Below are 16,501 nucleotides of genomic sequence, written 5' to 3'. Positions count from 1 at the left end.
CGCGCGTTTCTATTACTTTGCATCAACCGCCCATGTGGAGCCACAGTGCACACCTTATGAACAGCAACAGCCACCCTCCTGCAGTGGTTATCTGCAAGTTACTTTAATGGCTTGGAGATGCCCATTTCTTCTGGGTTTCAGGCACATGACAAGTCACAGAGCCTGGGTAGAAGTTATTTAAAGGGGCAGGGAGATAGACAGGGATACAAATTAATTAACCATCTCAATGGAAAAGAAATTGATCAAACCAGAGTTTTATGATAAAAACTTTATTGTCTTAAATATCAAATGTTTTACACATCACTTTTCTTCAGAAAGTTCCTATTAAAAAAAAGAAAAGAAAATAAAGTGTTTTGATTATTTAGGGCTGACTTACATTTCATTACGTGACACAAACTCAAACCCAAATGCATCTACTTCACTCAGCTACAGACCGGTCCTATGCCCAGCCCCTAAACCAATGGCACAACGCAACCAACTTTGGGATTCCTGAGTTTGGTTCCCTTAAGTTCTCAGAGCTTCCCAACTCTCAAAACCAAAGCATTATGGGAGAGACTGAGCTATTGGCAAGCCTATTTTCCCAATCAGCCCAGTTCTTGTAAGATGCAGTAGTCTCAAAGTTTAAAGAAAAGTCAGGAAAGCATGAGCAATAGCGAGAACAAATAAGGGGGAAAAGAGCCATTTCTATTTGCTCAGATTTGCCAAATATGGCTACAAAACTGGTAAACAAACCTTGAGTGCAAAGGCCATTGGCCCAACTTGCCATGAAGATGAGATTTAGAATTAAAATGAGTAAATTAAGTTCCATCAGAGGTTCAGTGAAAAAGGCAAATGCAATTTCTATGCTGAATTGCTCTGAGTTTATCACCAGAACTATCTCAAAAGAATGATAAAAAGAATAGAGAATGGAAATATAATCACTCAGAGGGAAAGGTCACAGATGGGTGGCATTAACTCAGCTGGGGAGCCTTCAGGGAAGGAAAAAGAAGTCTGGTCAGCATCAGGTAACCTCAGACCAGAGGAATTCAGAAATAACCAATCTGCCTGCCTCCGGCAGGAAACTAGTAAGGGCCTGCCTTTCTTTAAGCCACAGATGCATTCATTCAAGGTTGTGTGTAAAACAAGCTCCTGGTAAACAGCATCATTTCCCATCAGACATGTATTTCCCAGGAAAAAAATCCCAGCATGCCCCCTCCTAAAGTCAGCTAATGAAACCATATGGTACATATTTAAAGGGATATAGTTCTGTAAGCATTATCCTAATTTTGTATTCCACGCCTCCATTCCAGGTCTTTTCGTAGTTTGCTTAGTTTTAGGCAAAAAATATTTTCTAACTTCTACACCCTTGAACCATTCTCTCTGCAGATTTCATTCTATAAGATTGTGTCCTAAAACGTATCAGCTATAGCCTCTCACCCTGGAGCCCCCAGAGGGTTTAGGTTACCTATCACCAACACATAACTCACTGTAAACCCGCATCACTAGCAGTTAGAAGTCCAGAAATCCTCCCTGTATGCCGCAGGATCACGTGATGGCATTTAAACGGGTTTAAGAATGTCCTTTTGATGGAGCTGTCCCATAGAAAGGTTTGCTAAAGCCTTGAATCCTGTTATAAATTCTGCCCATCACCGGTCCCACACCCTTGCTTGCTGCATGTCCTGCTCTAGGTCCCCATTTTCACACACTGCACTCAGCTGCTTTAGAACAGCAAGCCCCGCAGAACCCTCTAAGTCCTGTTGGCCCCAACGGTCAGTGTTCTGAGCAGCCACGCTTGGGGGACTGGGGAAGATGCTACAGCACACCCCATCATCTCTCTACCCTGCATGCAAGGGTCATCTTCCATTTGCTTGTACTCTCCCCCGACCCCCTCAGTACTAACTGATTTCTGAATAGCTTCTCTCTTCAATTAGTTCTACCAAATGACTTGTTGCAGGACAATTCTGAATGAACACTAACGGTGAGCCTCAAGGCCACCCCATGTGTGCCCCCTATCTTCAGGAGGGCCACTTTCAATGGAGCCCCCATACTTTTCATTTCCCACCAAAATGAGATGCCTCTGCTATTTGGAGAAACTAAGGCACAAGAGAAGATCAACCACATCAAAGGTTCCCCTGAAGTTCTTTAGTTTATGCAATGAACTCCTAGTGACACCTACTGAGGGCCCACCGAGGAACAGAACTTGAGCCCGTTTTACATTTCCCGTTCTCAAGGACATGGTTTCAATCTGTTTTGTTAAGAGGAACCGGCACTTGAAATTCTCTCAGAGGAAAAGCTCTTTTTACTTTATGGAACTCCTAACACGAAAGGGAACAGCCATCTTCCAGGATGGGAACGGGAAACTTTTTTCTAGTAAAGCCACAGAGTACACTAAGTCACCAAATTCAAAGGAGAAACGCTTTTTGGAATTTGTGCTAGAGAATGGCAGGAGGCATCTTCCAATCAGCTTCTCTTCCAATGTTACCAGCGATAACAACTTTGGAATATTTAACAGTTCAAGTATCCTGTTTACCCTCAGGGCAGGTGTCAAACAGGTAAGACAAAGAAATCAGAAAACACTGCAATTCCTGGCCACTTAGTTGCAAGGCTGTTTTTTATATACAGAGGGGGGTAAAAGCCACAAGTGAAGACTCTATCTGTAGATATGAAAACCGTTTGCTTTTTAATCTATGTAAAGCTAACTGTAGGATATTTGTCAAGCACACACGTATATATACACAAGAGCTGGTGGGTAAACCAACATTTTTATGGCTTTTACTAGAGACAGAAGTGCTAAGGAAGAACAGGCAGATTCCACTTGAAATGGTTATGACATGAAGCCTCACGTGTCTTTCCATTTTTATGCGACCCTCTTGCTGGGTAAGTATTTTAAGGAGAAACACGTGGGGTAGGCTGCAAGGCAAAATAGCCTTAACACACACTCACCATCTATCCAGTTCCCTTCGCCAAGCAATTGGTAATCTTTATGTTTATAGCTAAAGCCCAAACTCTGGAATGAAGGCTACTGGCTGACGTCTGGGTCTAACCAGGTACAAGTGGAAATAATTCCTATCACCTTCAATGGGCAAAATCTGTAACGCAGATATAGGTGTCTGGTTACCAAACACATTCTTACACACAGGAACCAGCTTAAGGAGAAATGCGGAAGTCATACATCACAATCGCCTCCTCTCTGGTGAATAAACAGACCAGCCGAGGTGACCAGGAACCAGACCGCTGTCCACGACTGGTAATGGCCAAGGAGCCGCCCGATGAAGGGGCCCACTACTGGGCGGGCTGACCCTTACTGCTGGCAACCAGAGGAGTTTCACAATGATTTTATCGGATTCTTAGAGAAGTTAATCTCCAATGTCTGCACTTTGAATAAAAACTGCCAGTGACGGTTCACTAGGGTCACACTCTAGAACTTCTGACCTCACAAATGACTCAAAACCCTCACAATATCAACCACCTAACTTCCCTAAAAAAACGATGGACAGGAAATAAGATCTTAGAAATAAAAAGCAACTATACATTGGAAAATAAATGATGGAAAAGGACAAGGATACCTGGGTTAAGTTCCCTCAAAGTATTCCTAACAAGTATACATGGACATCTACTGGCCTAATCATAAACACACACACACTTAAACGCTATTGCAATGAAACCTTTTCCGGACTGATCTCCCATATTCCATCTTTGGGACCGATTCCCCAGTCTCCACACTGTGAAAAGACAGGGGCCACGCCTCTGGGCGGTGCCTGCCGCCTGCTCATGGAACACCATGAGGCCCATCTTCACAGAGGCCTTCTTGTCATTGCGAAGTTCCTCCACCCCACCCACCACTCTGTGGCCCTAAAGATTTATAAATAAACTCAGAATAAATTCCCAATCACACAGCACTAACTACTTCATTCCAGTCACAGCTCTCGGAGGCGGCTGACAGAAACACTACAAGCAGTTTCCTAGTGCATCTTACATCTTTGGTGTCGGGCGGGCAAAAGGGTCTGCAGCATGTGATTGTCTAAAAGGACATTTTGAAGACAATCTGGCTCGCCTGTTGTTTTGCGCGCCTTCTTGAAAACAGTTAACTACAACTTGTCACAACCCTGACTTCAGAGGATCGTGCCGGATCTAGGTGATGTTCCATCACGTCACTCAAGTCTCCTCACACACACACAAACAGTACAGCCAAGAGAAGATGGAATAGGGTACAAGAGAAATGCCTGAAGTAGCCACAAATTAAAATTTCAAAAACTCCTCTGAGATATGAGCCTCCATTTTGATTGTGCTAAATGACTTGCATTTTGATGGAAAGAATAAGCTTTTAAAGAGAGTCAGACTTTAGACAAAATCACTTAACACTAAGTTCACAAATCACCATTTCAAAAGTTCTGTTTCAAACACATTGCAAACTGTAACCCGGAAATGGGAATTATCATGCTCAAAATTCTTTCCAATAAAACAAGATTTCAGACTCCTTCTGGGTACAGAAGAGAGCAGGTGTCTTTCCAGTAGGATTACCGCACAGTGGGGCCCACAGGACAGGGATTCCAAGGGCTAGTCCTCATCTAGGAAAAGGCCACAATAAATACATCGAGACACTATGCCCCACTCTAACTTGACATGGTAAACACAAATGTGAAGAATCTTGTTTAACAAAAGAAACTCCTGAGAAAAGAAGGGGATGGAATACACTACCAACCATCTAGTAAAAGGCCACTTGAGTCAGAAACTGCCACTACTGTTTATTTCTATTGCCACGAAGCACACTCGCCAAACAGACGCAACATTCCAAGCACCACGACGAACCAGCGGCACGGTTCACACTTCACTAGCTCACTCAGATCAGAGCTCAAACTGAGCTTTAGAAGAACTTCCTAGTAGAAGATGAATTTAGAAAGATAACACACTGCTGACAATCAGCCCATCAGCTGAACTCGAGACCATCATTTGTCATTGAGGGCTGAAGTGTGATCAGTGAGATGCTAGCAAACCCAATCGCTAGTAAATTCCAGTGTTTAGGTCACTATTTTTCACTCACAGTTCTCGAAACATCACCAAGACATTTGCAAATGGAATTCCAGGTTGGTTTGTTTTTTTAATCTGGGTAGCACCATGTTTCACTCTAAGGTCAATTCCCCTACAACAGCCCATCCAAGGTGGCAATCCATGCAGCAGCCTATGATGTACAAAGTAACTCAAGATTTAAACCCTCCCGATTCAGCCCTTTAAAATGTCAAATCCTAACCACAAACCACGCCAGGCAATATTATTCAATTATTCTTCAATTTTCCTGTTATAGCTGCTGAGTCACAATACACAGAGCACTGAGTAGAATTCCGAACACCCAAACTATGTGATCAAAAGTTTGTAAGTTGACAATGGAACCAACAAGCCATACCTTGCCTGTGGCACAGACACAGCCGAAGTGTGAACTTGAGCTGCTCTCAGCTGCATGGGTGGTGGGCTTTCTCAGGGCTTCTGCTTCTCAAAGACTCACTCTCATTCTAAAATGGTATGCTAAACACAAAGCCATCAATTTTATTCCAGAATACATCATCTTAATGAGAATAAAACGCTTTTGTATACATATACTGCCATTACATTTAAAAAGGCCCAAATTTTAACAAATAGACAAATTCATCAGACAAGAGATCATAAATTACTTTGGCTGAAAAAAAATCTTAAAAAAAAAAAAATCTGGCTCAACATTCTGCTTGCAGGTTTCTACTAGTACATATACTGTATATGTGGTGAATGTGTGTATGTGTGTATAATAGCTTTTTCCCCAAGGGAATGGAGTATGGTCTAGCCCACTTTTCCATGGTTACGTAGGAACTACAATGTTCTTTGCTAGCAAAATAAGAAGTGCAAGGTCTGCATTTCCGCCAACTTGTTGCAAAGCCCCAAGAGCTTCCTGCAAAGTGAAGCCGGCATGGAGAATCCGGTCAATGTCTGCAGCAGGAAAAAGCAATGGGGGAAGAATGGAGGGACTTGATGATGGAGAGCTGGTAGGTGGCTCAAATTCAACAAGCGGCCCTGCAGCTTCAGGACAGACATCTTCTCTGGTCTCAGGCCCATCTGTCACTGGATTGTGTGTGTCCTGACCCAAATCTTTAACCAATATGAAATCTGATGACAAGGACTTAGTTTGCTCCGAAGTCTGATTGAGTGCATCCTCCTCACCTGCTAGAAGTTTTGGTGAAATTTCTACACCTAAGGTGCAGTGTAATTGATTAGACGTTTTAGCTGAGGCTAGAATGACAGAACTGCTCTCATTTACTGATTCTGTAGACTGGGGGGCACCTTCCGAGTCAGTTAGTAGGCCATCAGCTGGACCCCTGAAGTTATTATCTTCTACATCTTCCATTCCAGTGCCAGCTGAAGTGTCTACTAATTTTTCTGTCTTTACTGAAACAGATGTGGCCTGATGAAAGGAGACCTGTGAACACTGTTCACTCTGGATCCATCTTTCAGAAAGGACCCCCAGACTTGTTTGGCCCTCAGTTACTGTTTCTGATTGACAGATAACTTCTTCAGATGTAATTTCTGAAGCTGGTTTACTACTAGTGACCAGAAGTCCTTGAAGTTCCTTCAAGGCTGCTGTGATGGAGGAGCAAGATTCCTCTGCTGACTCCACAGAGGGCTGACAACTGCCACAGAGACTTACGGCGGGGGAGCAATTCCCACAGTCTTCATTTGTTCCAGACATTTCCACATTACTTTCTGGGAGCTGTAAATTCTGAGTGGAAATGGAACTACTCAAGATTTCAGACGAAGGGTTGCATTTTGATGTTTCCATTTCCATCAAGGGGTTATCTGAGGTGAGATCAGATGCACTGACGCTCTTGACATTGGCATTCTGACCGCCTGCCAAACTAAGCACAGCGAGTGGGGGCTGTTCAACTACATCTACTTCCATAAGTGTCTCTGAACTGGAGCAGTCAGAGCACCCTGAGGGCAGACTGTTCTGTACACCTGGGAGGTCCATATCCTGCCGCAGCCCGTCTCCTTTCATCGCAGCGTCCATATCCACACTTTTTGGTTGATTCTGTTGCCTTTCTCCAAGAAGTTCAAGGTCCCCCTTGTTACAAAGATGTTCTCGGTCATGTGGCACGTTCTGTTGTACAACCTCATGATGTCCATTCCCTGGTTCCTCCTGCTGCTGAAGGCCATTCACCTGACTCAGAGTCTGACATTCTGGATGCCAACCCTTTTCCCCTAGAAACCTCTGTGGTTCTTGCATCCTAGTCGCTGTGACAGACACTTCCTGTGTTGGGTGGAGAGGAGAGTTGAGGCTCTGGGTGCTTCTTTCAGCAGGAGATGGCTCCAGATTATCTGCAACAGTGGCTTCCTCGGGTGAATTCTGCCAGGGCATAGCCGGACTCCAGTCTGCTGGAGAAGCAGGACCAGAGAGATCCTGTAGAGGAAGATGCTCTTTCTTTTCAGAGGGTATCTGGAATTCAGTGGTAGCCTTAGAGGCCTTCACAGCGTTCGGTGCGATGCTGTCTGGGTCACTGGGCTTGATGGGGCAGACTGAAGCAGAGACAGAGTGAGCGAGACCCTCAGGATTGCCAATCTCAGGACTCTGTCCTGAAGGACGGGCCGGATGGTTAAATCCATCTGAAGTTGGTAACGATGACATTCCCAGTGAGGTAGTTTCTTCACCACTTTTCTCTATATGGAACAGAAGGGAAAGGAAAAGAGATCAGCAGGTTATGAAGACCACTAAATTAATTACCAGAGGATACAAATAAACACGACAGGACAGGTCCTTAAACTTGGGTTTGCTTATATTCACAAACTTGCACAAGAACCATTCCCACTGTGGTAGACAATTTAACATCACAGCATGAAAATAAGAGGTAGGAATGTTCTTAATAAGAGATGCATACTGCATTCTGTACTTTAAGTATCATTAATAAACATACACATGATGGCTGGTTTGTGCTCAAGACTGAAGGCCATTTCAGTACCTTTATTCTTAGTGAGCTCAGAACCCTGGATACTTTCCCCAGTGTGTTCTCCACCACTTGTCCTAAAATCACTGGGTGTTTGCTAAGCACGCAGATTCTGGAACACTTTCTTGGGAGGTTATAAATGAGAAGTCTAAACCAGGCATATCATCTGGGTCAGAGCAGGAATTATAAAGAGAAAGAAGAATGTAATGCTTGGGGATCTCCAGAAGACAGAAAGGTAAACATCCTATTTATTTCTATCCAAACTTCCCCAAAATAACAATAAAACTATGTGAGCGTTGACTGGGAGAACAAAAGTAAAGCTAAAGACGAAACAGATTAAGTCCCAATCGTCATCTTACCAAATAAAAAGATTATCACTTACTTTTATCACACGAACATAGCAGAACTAAGTAAGAACATTGAAGTATGTTAAGGGCAAGGGAGTAGGGGTGGAGGTAGTTCGGGCAGTGGAGGGAGATAGTTTTCAATAGGCAATGACGACAGACCCACAGGAGCTTTCTGACCAGTCCCACAAGATGGCAGGGTTAAACGTTACCTCAGTGTAAACATGCTGTCATGAAACATAGGTTGCAACTCTCTTTTTGCCACTGATAGGTTAAAAACTGTCTTCTATGCAGTTATCACACAATCTTCAAAAGTCAAAGGCTGGTAACAAAATGACTTCACAATACAATCTATTAGGGCAGATACAACTCAGTTGCTTCATGCTCAACGTTATAGTGTCCAACGTGGGGGCTTGATCTTGACTTAAGAAGTCATGAAGCAATGCGGTTCCGGTTCAAATGGCTCTAGATCATTCTGACACAACACTGGTTAACAGCACGAGACGACGAAGCACTATGCCAGGGAGTGACAGGCTTCTATGAAACAGTCTTACTTATAGTTTAGGGGTAAACAGGAAAACAGCATTTATCTCAGTGCAAACCATATCCCTTAGAGTCTAAAAACAGTTATTAGTTTTACTTGTCAATCTCTAAGGCTGACTCTGAAAAGATTCAATGTTGAGTTACTGTGAACAGGAAAGACGCATTGTAGTGAAATATCCATGCCAACAGCATGGGCTGGGGCAGAATGATAACGGTCTTCTGGCAACTGATAACAGTTTTAACAACTGGGTGAGGTCAAGGTGAACACGGCCTGAGTGTATTTTGTACTCACTACGAAAGCAGCATACAGTCCTCCTGTAGCTGAGAGGGTCAGTTTCACTGGCCTAAGTCCTAAATGCAGGGGCGGACTGGGTCAGTACCATCAGATAGGAGATGATGATGAGGACAATGGATATTAAGAATAATTACACTATGCCTGCTTTTAACCCAGCCTTTCAAGAAAAAGAAGAAATTAAGTCCCATGTATCTCATTACAACCAGCCTGCGAATCCCTATCAAGTCTGAGGTTGATAGTTTAAAAGACCCGCCGAAACCGGTTTGGCTCAATGGATAGAGCGTCGGTCTGCGGACTGGAAGGTCCCAGGTTTGATTCCGGTCAAGGGCATGTACCTTGGTTGCGGGCACATCTCCCGGTGGGGGATGTGCAGGAGGCAGCTGGTCGATGTCTCTCTCTCATCGATGTTTCTGGCTCTCTATCCCTCTCCCTTCCTCTCTGTGAAAAATCAATAAAATATATATATAAAAAAAAAAAAAAAAAAAAGACAGATTTTCCTCCGCTTGATACATCCGCCAATATGCTCAGGCTGACAACGGCCACGTTTCCACTGCAGGGAAAGAGAGGGAGGGTGGGGAAATCGGTCTGGCCAGGGAGAGGCAAAAGCAGGGTCTCAGCTCTTATTGCCGGGAGTATAAAACGCCAGTCCCACCTTTATTATTGACTCTGTGACCCTGCACAAGTCACCTGGCCTGTTTCCATCTCTTCTTCAACAGAATGAAAATTTCTACCGCTCTAGAGCTCCAGGTAGCTGTGTGCAGTCATGTGCAAAAAGAACTGCCAGTTTTTCAGGTCTTATAAAATCCCCAACAGACTAGTTATCCAACGAAGGGCTGGGAGGCTGACATTCCTCATTTGACAGTCACAATGGACATCGCTTTTCTGGGATTTCCCCCTTGGACTGTTCTAATAATTGATAAAATTTTAAATAAGAAATTATGTTTAGATGTGTATGTATGCTAACATACAAACACATACAGGCTAGTTGTAACCAGATTAAACAAGGTGAAATGGTGAATGACGGACGCTAAATTCCAAAACTGCTGCAGATATAGACCACAGACGACTGATGGAAGGCTTAGGCAGTGTCTATAAATACCTGGTCTGGGGCCCACTCCAGCTGCAGCACACACACACTACATGCATCATGGCTTCTGACGCTCTGTTTGAATTAGGAAACAGACAAGCAAACTTGGGTTAACAATGCAAACCACACAGCATGCGGGGTTACAGTCTCCATTCCTTGGCCATCTTTAACCTCAGGAACTGGCAGTCAAAGCTGCGGAATGTTTCTGTAGTTTGGACATCAAAAGAATTCTCCCACAATACATAAAGTAATGCGTCAACTTCAACAGATTTTTAATAGAACTTGGAAAGAATTAATTTACACACAGAAAATTCATGGGCAAACACGTCAGACAGGTGAAAAGAGGTAGGCCCATGCACAGAATTACGTGACATGGACATCCTCTATGGAGTACAGGGTAAGTGAACACACATAACGTCACTTTCCAAATTCCTTTCTCAGTTGAGACTTATTTTTAGAAGAAATACAAACCAAACATGATTATCTAGCTTGACTTAACGTCTTTATCTTTTAATCAGTTTGTAGAAAACAGGTCAAATACAGCTCTTATTCGGAATTATTTTTTCAACTAGTAGAAAAGATAGATACTTTGGTAATGAGTAGCCACCGAAGAAGCAGTTTTTAGCAAAAATAATTTCACCTTTTATGTCCAGAGTTTTGACTTTGATGATACTGGAAAGTCCCAAACAAATAGAACTTCATGTTGTAGAATTACCTCATTAAACATTACACACAGCACAAGCCAATACGCATCAGCAACCAAAGGTCACATGGGTAAAGAGCCATTTCCTTTTAATCATTTAAAGTGGATACATCTTCACTATGTCTGAAAACATCTGTGGTTTCTATTTTAATCTCCTAAGCTTTTTAATAAAAGGTAATTACCCAAAGAGGGTAACTGTTATTAGTTTAGATGGCATTGCTACCATCAGCTACTGTTTCTTAAATAAAAGCACCAAAACCGTGGGGAGGAAAATAGAGGTTTCACAAAATGATAATATATTCTAGTTTATTAACACAGAGTATTATGACTCAGCTGACAAGTTACTAAGAAAATGTGAGCCCTGGCCAGTTTGGCTCAGTGGATAGAGTGTCAGCCTGCAGACTGAAGGGTCCCAGGTTTGATTCTGGCCAAGGGCACATGCCTGGGTTGCGGGCTCGATCCCCAGTAGGGGGCGTTGCAGGAGGCAGCCGATCAATGATTCTCATCATTGATGTTTCTATCTCTCTCTACCTCTTCCTTCCTCTCTGAAATCAATAAAGAAATATATTAAAAAAGAAAAAAAAAAGAAAATGTGAAACATTCTAAGTAGGTATGTCAATCTCATTCAATTTTGCCTTGCAGGTAACATTAAAATTGAATTTGCCCTGGCTGGGTGGCCTAGTGGCCTAGTTGGTTAGTGTCATCCTGTACACCAAAAGGTTGTGTGGGTTGATTCTGGGTCAGCGCACATACTCAGGTCTTGGGTTCAATCCCCGGCAGGGGTGCATAGGGGACAAAACTGATGAATGTTTCACTTTCACATTGATTTCTCTCACTCTCTCTCAAATCAATAAAAACATTTCCTTGGGTGAGGATAAAAACAAAACTTATGATTTTTTTCTCTGTATGGTTGCTCAAAATCCTCCCTTTCCTATAAAATACTTAAGTCACATTTAAAACTGTAGTCTGTATGTAAATCTGAACTATAAGGCAGTGGAGTAGACTGTGAACAAGGCCAGCTCGGAAGTCTCCATCTGCTACACATGTCCATTCGAGGGAGGTTCAAGGCTGACCCACTGGGTGTTCTCCGGTAACAGACACTGGCAAAAATCTGCCTGCTTATTTTTAAAGCTCTTATCTTTTTTGTCTTTAGAAGAAAGCTAGTCCCTGAACTTGTAGATCCAATATACTTCACCATATTGAAAAAAGCAACATGTGATACTAGTCACTGATGAATAATTACAACTCAAGACTTTAAAATAACCCAAAGTTAAAAGTTAATTCTCTTCAGCTTCTAGAAAATGCACCCCAGTCTATTACTCATGGGTTTCAGCAAAACCATGCCCCTCCATTTTACCCAGAAACTTGGCTTGGACTTTAGGTTGAAATGGGCTACAACAATTCAGACTTAGGAAAAAACACACATATTAGGTGACTTCATTTCAATAGCTCACGTCTGTTCTAACTGGCTCACTACTGTGACCTCATTAACAGCATAATCCTATATGCCGACTAACGCTCAACGATGCTTCTATTGTTGGTTCCTTTGGTGGCAGCACTTTTAGTCGATAAAAAAGGTTTGGGCTGCTTAGTCACAGAGACGATGCCTGCGAAAATGGGCCTACAAAAAGGAAAAGAAATTTTCAGGGAAATACTGTTGGACGCAAAAGGAAGTGTCTGCTTACTGTTACAATTTTCTTTAGGAAAAAAATACAAGGTTTTTCAGGAAGCCTAGCAAAACGTGCCTAAGCCAACAGCTCCCACTCTGCTTGCACACAGCAGTGGATTGCTGTTTCTTGGCCCTGGAAACACCAGGTTTTCTGTTGTGCTGAGACAGAAGAAGGTGGTAAGAGGACAGAAACACATCTGACAGGACGATGAGACCGATCACGACCTGGAAAGGTCCCCACCCTCTAAAGCTCAACTTCCCTGCTCACCCGCCAGTAAAAAGGTACGTATTCAAGAGCCCGGCACTGCAAATACCTGCATCCTGTACGGACTTCTGAAGGGCTTCTGCTAATTCTCGGTCTGCAATCTCCTCCGGCCGCAGCACCTCCTCCCGCCCGGCCCCGTATGCCAACCGGGCACACTCGGGTAACTCTGCCTCGGGGAGGAAGGTGGTCTGGGAGCCTGTGGTGCCGATCACGAGTACATTTTTCTTGAGGTCAATGGAACACTTAGAAGGAAGAAACCAAAGACAGATGATAGCAGATAAAACACCATGCAGGAAAATTATGATCCTGAATTTAAAACTCATTCACAAAGAGCAACATGGACAGAGACAGAGATGGTTCCAAACAACTTTGCCTAAAAGCATTTAAACTTTAACCTAGGTGACAGTTAATTTAGAATTTGTTTAATGAAGTTTATAGCAGAATAATCTCTACAGAATACAGTTCGCACTTATTTGTCTAACATAATGTATATTCATTTCTAAGTTTAAATGTAATACATGTTCACTGTGCAAATTTGGGAAAATGCCAGGCATAATCAATGGCCCCACCTTTTACAAACATGTAAGTGACTTTTTAAAATAAAACAGAGACATATTGTTTATACAGTTTTACATTTTGTTATTTTTTACACATACAGCTTATATTTAAACTCTGTACTAATGGTCTCAAAAGTGATATAAAGGTAAGGCAATCTATATAAAACTCTATTTCATTCTTTGTGTATTTTTATAATTAATTAGTATAGGACAATTACATACATATATGCTTTATATCTGTAATTGGAGATACCATGGTCTGTACCATGACTAAAAAAATAAGGAAAGACAGCGACAATAAAATAGGTTTTATTTATACATGCATTCACTCATTCCTTCTACTTAAAACTCTGCACATTGAATTTAGTATTAAAAGAATTTTAAATAGTGACATAAAAATACTGGCTAGATATAAAACCTTGTTGTGAACAATTTTACTACCCAGGGGACACTAATTGCTTCTTCACTGAGAGCTGTTCATCTTTAAACAAATGATTAGGCTTTGGGGTAGAAATATAAGTATCACTGCAAATGAATACAGTGACAAGTCCCTCTCTCTGTACTGAACGAACATTTCCACTCCCACCAGCCACGGCTTCTCCCTTAATCCTGAAGCTCTTCTTCCCAAGGATCGTTTGACCAGATACTAAGGAACCTGCTAAACTCGCACTGGCACACAACCACCACCGTGCGTTACTCACACTTCCCTACAAACCCATCAAAAAATTACTTGCGTTCTAATCAGAAACTACACATTACACAAGGGAACTAAAGCCCATTTTAAGATCAAAACAGACGGATCACGAGAATTCTCGCTTCATATTACACAGTGTTTTACAAAGTATCATACTTTAAAAAAATACCAGCTTATAAGAACATGTAATAAATAACTTCAAAATGCAATGGGCATTTAATTTTAAAGCGTGCCTTGAACATTTATATAAAACGTTTTTTGTACCTGTTCAACAGAAACTTATCTGGCCACTGGGTAAAGCTAGCAATAAAACTGTTTCGCAATGTATTTAAGATTCAGAGAGATTTCACAAAAGATTCTATTTCTCCTTACACACCATTTCAGACCTGCATGACACTGTCATCATTTAAAGACCTTTTCAGGTTCTAAGAGCCGTGCTTCTTAGTTTTCCAGTGCACACGGCCACGGGTAGCGATGCAGGAATAACCACAGAACATACAAAAGGCCAATGCAAAAGCAAGTGAGGCTGAGTACCTGATGTCGCTTCAGCATGTCCAGTCCCAGAAGCATGTCCATGGGCTGCTCCTCAAGGATCGAGAAGGAGCACGCCAGGAAATCGCCCTCGATCTGAACCTGAGCTAAAGCACGTGAAGGAAAGACCATGTTACCGATTTTTATTCAGAAGCCCGACACAAACTTTGGAAATGTGTCTTTCACTCTGTGCCTTGCTTCTCCCAATCAGTCAAAACCAAGGCAAAGCATGCAAAGAGGGGGAGTAAAAAGAAAATCCTGTAAGACTAATAATCAGTTTAAAAGCCAATGAAGGCACCAGATGGTAAAGAGGATTAAAAAAAAAAAAAAAGGGACCAATCCCTCCAATAAACCACCTACTTCCTATACACTTACAAAAGGTTTTCTAAAGGGAAATAAAATCTGCACACTTTAAACCCTTTAAATTAGCCTCCAAAGAGTAAACTGTTGATTGCTGCCTGTGATAATCAAGTTTCTATATGCCGAACAGAGACAACACCAAGGCCTGTGTTTGCCTCGACTCTCTCATCAATCTCTCCCCTTACTTAATATGTAAGATTAAAAAATGTACTTTGCTATTCGTAAGTGTATCTTATAAATAGGAGTGTATGAAACATATGCACAGCATAAAGCCTGACAAAACTAACACCCACAAATCTCTTCCCCAAGTTAAGAAATAGAAACTACGAAGTCTCCGTATGTCCTACTGACACAGCTTCTTCTTTGCTTCCTCCCACCCCCCCAACTATCCTGGGTTTTGTGTTAATCACTCCCAGCATTTCTTATAGTTCTACCAGCTTTGTATGATTTCTAAGCAAATTAGTTTTGTGTTTTTAAACTATGACCTGCTCTTTTACTCAAAAAATATTTTGAGATACTTGGTCCCTGTAGGTGCACATGACTAAGTCTTCTGTTTTACATCACTTCTTAGAGCACTGTAATGTCTAACACACCAGAACTGAGGTACCCACTCCACTCCTACGGGCCTTTCTGGGGTGCTTCGTTTCTGCTCACTTGAAGACTTCTGTACTTATCTACTGCTGTGCCACGAGTTCTTCTAAGGTCCAGTCTAAGAAGGGGAATTACAGGGTTCTACTAGGCTCAACTTCGCTTGGTGATGCTGAATTGTTTCTAAAAATGTTTCCAGTAGTGCATGAAAAGTTCTCATTGCTCCACATTCTCACCAACATTCAATATGATTAGATTTAAAATTTTGCTAAATGTGGCAGTAATTTTGAATTTCCCTGGTTAAAAATGAGGTTAAGCAACTTTTCATATATAGCACTTATTAACCGTATTGGTTTACTCTGAAAGTATGTATGTAATTTTTAATATTGTCTTTCTTATGGAGTTGGAGGATATACAAACACACAGAATGTGTATATTCTGAATATGCATTATTTATTAGTCACATGCATTACTAAAATCCTTTCCTGGTTTGTGTTTGTTCACTTTTTTGTCTTTTGATGAAAGGTTCTTAATCTTAATGTGGCTGAATTTATCAAATAATTTCCTTCCTATCTTTGAAAGAACCTCTTCCCTATGCAAGAGATTCTCCTACATTTTCTTCTAAAAGCTTTTTTTTTTTCTTCTAGATGTTTCCTGCATGGTTTGCCTCCTCAGTCATGGTCCCCAGGACTCTGAGAAGTTGTAGGAATATGCAGGCGCAGACTCAAGGCCCGGCTTTCTCTCCAACGTTGTGGAAAGGGACTGTACGTCATGGGGCAGAGCCCTACGCTCCCCGACGCCACCTGGACAGAGCCTGGGGAGAGTGACCTTCCGGGGTATCCACGTTGGTTAAAAGCTTTTTTTTTAATTGATTTTTTTAGTGTCTAAAGTCTTACATATGTCTCCCTTTCCCACAATTGAGCCC

General features: G+C 42.1%; 1 protein-coding gene and 1 non-coding gene across 5 annotated transcripts in view; both read right to left on the bottom strand.

Moving 5' to 3' along the window:
• Positions 1-255: 255 nt before the first annotated feature.
• The window catches only part of DDI2 (DNA damage inducible 1 homolog 2), a 41,575-nt gene continuing 25,329 nt past the window's right edge, over positions 256-16,501 (bottom strand). Inside the window, exons 7-10 of one of the 4 annotated variants that reach the window (XR_008556894.1) lie at positions 14,632-14,735; positions 12,896-13,088; positions 5,381-7,656; positions 256-321 (exon numbers count right to left, since the gene is read on the bottom strand). Coding sequence is in view for 1 of the 4 variants with exons in the window: in XM_028155561.2 (XP_028011362.1) it covers positions 10,268-10,284; positions 12,896-13,088; positions 14,632-14,735 (314 nt within the window). In the remaining 3 variants the exon portion in view is untranslated. Of the gene's footprint in view, positions 322-5,380; positions 7,657-7,955; positions 8,132-10,221; positions 10,285-12,895; positions 13,089-14,631; positions 14,736-16,501 lie in introns of those variants that run through there. The other 3 variants (XM_028155561.2, XR_008556895.1, XR_008556896.1) reach the window with 3 other exon arrangements.
• LOC114233976 (small nucleolar RNA SNORA73 family) lies at positions 16,222-16,425 on the bottom strand. The gene has a single exon (XR_003620179.2). It is a non-coding gene; the product is annotated as a small nucleolar RNA SNORA73 family (small nucleolar RNA).

This window comes from Eptesicus fuscus, chromosome 9, assembly GCF_027574615.1.
Source record: "Eptesicus fuscus isolate TK198812 chromosome 9, DD_ASM_mEF_20220401, whole genome shotgun sequence".
Taxonomy (NCBI): domain Eukaryota; kingdom Metazoa; phylum Chordata; class Mammalia; order Chiroptera; family Vespertilionidae; genus Eptesicus; species Eptesicus fuscus.
Note: the sequence above shows the minus strand (reverse complement) of the source record. Positions and strands in the feature narration are given on the sequence as shown.